This window comes from Drosophila persimilis, unplaced genomic scaffold (genome assembly GCF_003286085.1).
Source record: "Drosophila persimilis strain 14011-0111.01,24,50 unplaced genomic scaffold, DperRS2 tig00000520-arrow-pilon, whole genome shotgun sequence".
In the NCBI taxonomy this organism is placed as follows: domain Eukaryota; kingdom Metazoa; phylum Arthropoda; class Insecta; order Diptera; family Drosophilidae; genus Drosophila; species Drosophila persimilis.
Window position 1 is genome coordinate 1,400,054 of NW_020825317.1, and position 6,000 is coordinate 1,406,053.

Consider the following 6,000-nt stretch of genomic DNA (forward strand, 5'->3'; position numbering starts at 1 on the left):
GATTCCATGTGCGGCTGGAATACACTACTACGGTACTCGTACGAGTCAGTGCAGAGCATTTTGAGAGTAGAATTTTTCACTAAGAGCGAGCAAATAGTTTGTGGTTTCCGCTGAAACTTTAAGGTGCATTTGTAGTTTACCAGGCGCCCATTGTTTGTTTTATTCACAGAGACCTCCGCAACAGTAAGCTCTGTCTAGAATTACAGGTAGCCCAGAGGCAATATTTTTGTTCAATACTGAGGACAAGGCATTGAAGATGCTAACTGTCCGCGGCTGCAACCCATATTAAGATCCCGTTTTGAGAATGGAAGGTGTGGCTGTGCACCATTACCGCTGAACTCTCGCCTTGAGTCGCGCCAAGAGCTACAAATGATTACAATTACAAGATAATCTTCAATCGTACTTAATGGGATTTATACTCGCAATTAAATCTTCATCTGATATATTAGTTGGTTCTGTGCTGGCAAACAGCCGTATGCTCCAAGGAGCTAATTAATATCTATACCTAAGCTAGGGAACAAAGGACATATCAAAGCCATAGAGGCATAGAGGCATAGAGGCATAGAGGCACAGAGGAGGTTGGGGGCAAATGAATTGGCAAATTTCTGGCATTTCCAATACTGATCTGTGTGTGTGTGTGCATGTGTGTGTGTGCGTGTGGATGCGAGCATGCGTTTGGGGCAAAGAGCCACCTTGTGCGCGTCCGACCGTCTAAAATGGTATCCCAAAAATGTGCACTTCCGTAAAGGGTCAAAGGATGGATACGGACAGCCTTGGCCGAGCATAAGCATTTTAAAATAAATTAAATTCCAACAGCAAAATTCAATCGGAGAGTGCGGGCAGAGGGGCAGCGGGCAGCGGTGCAGCCTGACGAGCAATTTACATATTTTGCAATTAAATTGAACCAGCAATGCGACCGAAACCCAACCAAACCAAACCGAAGGGGGCTCACACACTGATTGATTCATTTGGCAAATAAACAGGGAACAAAGCAGAAACAAATACGAATGCAGTGGTCTGCAGTGGACAGTTTGACCAGGCTCTGCTGACTTCTGCTCCCGTGGCTTGTGTAGAGTTTTTAGTGGCAAGGCGCAATGATACGCAATGATACGCAATGATACGCAATCATACGCAAAGGTACTCGCATTTGGTGAATCCAATGGAAATATGTAAATGTATATTTAATTGAAAGAGGTGTTCCATAGTGTATGTTATGCAAATCGCAGCGTATATTTTATTGATGCTGATCAATATATTTTATTTAACACCTTGCTGTTGTTCAAAACCACACTCATTGTATCCCTCCAGCCGATGTCAATGTGAACGAAAGTCCGGTGCACTTGACCCTCTGTGATACCGCCGGTCAGGACACTTTAGATCCATTGCGCGAGCTTTGCTACCCGGACAGCGACGTCTTTCTGCTATGCTTTTCAGTAGTCAAGCCGGAAACGTTTCGGGCCATAAAATCGAAGTGGGCACCGAAGTTCGCCAAGGCCAAGGCGGCCCTGATTCTCGTGGGAACCCAAGCCGATCTACGCGGAAATCAGAGTGTCCTGAACAAACTTCAGGTGAGGTGTACTGCAGCTTTTTTCGGATTTGATTTATTTTGTTATTCCGGTGTCGGTACCGGTGCTGTCCGTGTCTGAAGAAGAGCTTCTAGGTATTTCATCATAATTTATCTGCCGCTCTGCGACTCAAATATTTATGAAAATCTTGTTTGATGTAATCTGATTCGAGCTAACGTTTTTTCCCCCTTTTTCTCGTCCTCCCTTTTAATTCCGCTTTGCAGACAAACGGTGAGAAAGCAATTTCATATGCAGACGCCTGGGATTTGGCAACAACAATTGGTGCAAAATACATTGAAACTTCGTCAGCCACACAGGTGAGTCCATCTCTCGCCATTTCTTGGGAAGCGGGCCACAGAAGCACGCAAAACGACTTTGGAGAGGGGACTGGAGAGGAGAAAACATCATATAATACGAGTATACAGCCAAAAGACAGAAAAGTCATTGCTCTGGTTCTGGGTCCAACAACGACTCCATTGCGGCTCTCTAGTTTAAACACTTAAAAAATATGTCTTAATCAAATCGTGGAGTGTTTGAGCTAGCGGATACCCACTTTTTAATGAAGAGAACATAATAAAAGCGAGCAGTCTTTTCTGCGGTTCTGGGTTTCTGGGGTTCTGGGGTTTTTTAGCGACAAATAATCCCTCAAAGATCAAATGAAACATCCCAAAGATGTTGAAGCACTTACTCGTACTAGTATCGGGGATGGATCTGCGCTATGCGAGATTCGCAGGGTGTCATCCCTTTGAGTTGCCTCGTAACGTTGAGCGACAACATGCACACACCTAAACAATTATCACAATTGTGCGGTTTTCGGTGCGCGGAAAGAGCAGGGGGAGAGCTGGGATAAGAGGAAAGTATATATTCGTGCTATATGGGGTCGGAAACGCTTCCTTCGGGCCCGGTATAAAAAGGCTCTGGTGACACCTTTGTTTGCCCCAGCACTTCCGAATGAATGACTTTGCTCACTGTCACTGCCCGCCGGACCTGGCAGCAGTGCATTGCACTCTTTGGCAAAGAATCTTTGCATATTTCCCTAATGGTGGCAACACTTGGTTGCCCGAAGATGAATCGAACGCAAGAAATAATACGACATCTGCTACCAGATGTTGGCGATGATGATAATGATAATGATAATGTGGACCGCGACAGTTTCTTGCGAAAGAAAATAGATTGTAGATAAGACATATACTCGCATATGGGCATTTCCGTAGAAATGGTAACCGAGGACAACAAATTAAAAGTCAATAAACTCACATTTCCATATACTCTTGTCCCAATATTATTTACCAAATTTTATAATTCTAAACTCGACTTATTTAACCAATTGGTGTATAATTTTATTACCTCTGATCTGAAAACCTATTAAAATATGGTTAGCAGAAGATCACTTTTACGGTACTTTTCCGTATACTTATAGTCATGTTTTCCTTTACTATTTTCTTCTATAAGAGGGTTTATCCCTGATGAAAGGTTTTCCTCAAAGACTCTCTTAAAAGCCAACTAAGTAGTTTGTTAAGAAAATATGGAGTTATTTGTGGAAGAATGTTAGGTGATCAAGTAAACGAATGGCAAATCGTAAGTTCGCGACCGGTACCTAATTCATTTTTTAAAAACACCAATACAGATAATTTATCGTGTTAATGCTCGGCAGAAACATACATTAATCCTCTTTTAAAATAAATTAACTGATTTGGAATATTCAGTTACGATTAAGCTAAAGTCGACTTATATTCCGCGTACCTTCGCGACCACATGGTTATAGCTATCATTATGAAAACTAAAAAGTGGATGAAGCCCATCGATGAAGCCCATCGAATCGACTAAAAGAACTAAAAGAACTACTTAAAAAAAAAACACACCACAAAAAAAACCCATAATTAATTAAAAGCCCCAAAGCTATAAAAAAAAAGTCGGTTTGGTTCGAAGCGTACATATGCTGTTTAGTAAAGTAATTAAAAGCTATAAAACGATGGTGTCAAGGTGGTTGGGATCACATTATGATGATCACCTTTACATGTGGACTATATGTAGACAAAGGAAGACTGCAAAGAAACATAGACCATTTTTGAAACACGTTCATCAGTAACAAACAGAATTTATTGCAATAAAGAAAGATTACAAATTAAAAAGAACCTTAAAAAATTACCATTTTATACCCGATAATCAAAGAGTATAGGTCTATGTTAAGTTTCTGATGAAAATGGGTTTGTGTAACAACTAGAAGGAAGCATTTTCGACCCCATAAGGGATATATATATTTGATCAGCATCAATAGCCGAGTCGATGGAGCCATGTCTGTCTGTCCGTCCCGAGAGAGCAACAAAATTTTGTATGCAGACAACCAGAAAAACAATTTCATTCTCCCTCTCTCTAACACTCGTTTTCTGGTCGGCTGTGCCTGTACCTTAAGATGAGCGCAACCAAATTTGGTATCCACACTACTGTTAGATCTAACTGTTACAAATTTTTTTCAAAATTTCGGAAGCGCGCTTTGGCGGTTGGGCGAGAAGAGGGCTGCGCTCTTCTACGGATCCACTTCTCCTTGGTTTTGCTTGAGCCCGTTGATTCTACAGACAGTGCACGCTAACGCCCTAATAGAGCTATCAGGGGACTTGTCAGTGCATAAGACGATACGAAATGTACTTCTGAAGGCAGGAAATTTCAAGTGGCAGTTCTAACTATGTTCAACGTATTTGGGAGCATTCGAAAGTTTAATGAGAGACTTGATATGGATTTTTATAACCGTTGTCATCTAAAAAATTGCCACAAAATCTCATAGTCATAACCAGCCATTTTATTATTTGTATATGCTTAATTATTAATTTGTCCTCTTTCACAGGAAAAAGTCAAGGATGTGTTCGATACGGCCATTTGGGAGGGTCTTGTGCCCACCACGCTGCCGCCCACGCCTTCTTTTTGGCGAAAATTGTTATGTTTGGCCTGAAAAAAGTAGATGGATTGAACACACGATTGCTTGAAAGCTCTGCAGAGGAATATATTATTTTTATTTTTTCGCTAATACATAGGAGTAGTATATTATATACATATTAATAGTTATTTATAACTAGCATTATCTATAGTTTTTCAATTAGCAGTGCTCTTTATGTTTTGAATGCACACAGACTGATCTACAAATAAATAAAAATATATATGGAATATATAATTAAATTTATTAAAAATCGTTGAACTTTGTAAAGTTATTGACTACATATGTATGTATTTTTAAAAGCCTCTACAGAACTCCAATAATTATCTTGATTGATTTGTTTCAATTTGTAAGTTCTACACTCATATTTTTTCAAACTTATTCAATATTGTTAGTCTTTAAATTACGAGTATTCAACCTACTGCTTATGTCGTACATTTGGGCATTTCCGTGGAAATGTCAACCAAAAAACAAAAGTCAATAAAAACACACTTCCATATACATTTTTCCCGATATTATTTTCTAAATTGATTGAAACTCAGCTAATTTAACCAATTGGCATATAATTTTATTATCTTTGATTTGAAAACTTTTCTGGTACTTTTCCATATATTTATAGTCATGTTTTCCTTTACTATTTTCTTCTATTAGAAAGATGATTCCTGATAAAAGGTTTCCCCCAAAAGTCTCTTAAAAGTCAACTAAGTTGTTTGTTAAGAAAATATGGAGTGCTTTATGAGAGAGTGTGAGGTGATAAAGTAAAAAAAAACACATGGAAAAATCGTACTTTCGCGACCGGTACTTAATTCAATTTTCAAAATACCAGTAGAGACAATTTATTGTGTAAGTAATCGGCGGAAACCTACATTAATCCTCTTTTAAAATAAGTTAACTGCTTTAGCTTAGATTAGGTAAAGCCAAAGTCAGCTTATATTTCGCGTACGTTCTGTTGTAGTAAACATAGGACTAACAAAATTCTATCGAATCGACAAAAAAAAAACCTGGGGAAAATATTTGTTTTCTATCTTTTTAGTAAATCAAAACATACGAACGTATCCGCGGAAATGCCCATTTATCATTTCATTATAAGAATATATTAGAAATGTTGTATACTTAAAGTCACATAAAACGTTAAAAATGACAGAAATCCTCTAAGCTCGTATTTTTATGCACTTTTTGATCGAAAACATTAAAGTCCAGATATGAATGGACGTTCTGTGCCCGGCTGATGAACCTTCCAGTATACCCGTAATTTGGTTGCCTAATGCCATAGGTGCCAGCAAAAATAATAATAAATACAGGGGTTGTATGTCCAGTCCGAAGGGTAGGATGGCAGGGGGACAAACTGACGAACGCCACAAGAGCAAAATCAACAAAAACAACATTAGCGCTCCGGTGAAGTTTCGACTCTCGACTCCGTAAAGCAAACAGAGCCGCAGCACGCACACACACTCACACGCGCATGCAACAGCATCTGAAGGAAAAGTTGGAGGCAAACTGGTGGCA

At 39.3% G+C, this 6,000-nt stretch overlaps 1 protein-coding gene across 1 annotated transcript in view; it reads left to right on the plus strand.

The window, feature by feature from the left end:
* The window catches only part of LOC6602852, a 30,344-nt gene extending 25,663 nt beyond the window's left edge, over window positions 1–4,681 (plus strand). The window contains exons 4-6 of the mRNA XM_026990135.1: window positions 1,309–1,568; window positions 1,790–1,882; window positions 4,408–4,681. Coding sequence (XP_026845936.1) covers window positions 1,309–1,568; window positions 1,790–1,882; window positions 4,408–4,512 — 458 coding nt within the window. The 3' untranslated portion in view covers window positions 4,513–4,681. The remainder of the gene's footprint in view (window positions 1–1,308; window positions 1,569–1,789; window positions 1,883–4,407) is intronic.
* The last annotated feature ends 1,319 nt before the right edge of the window (window positions 4,682–6,000 follow it).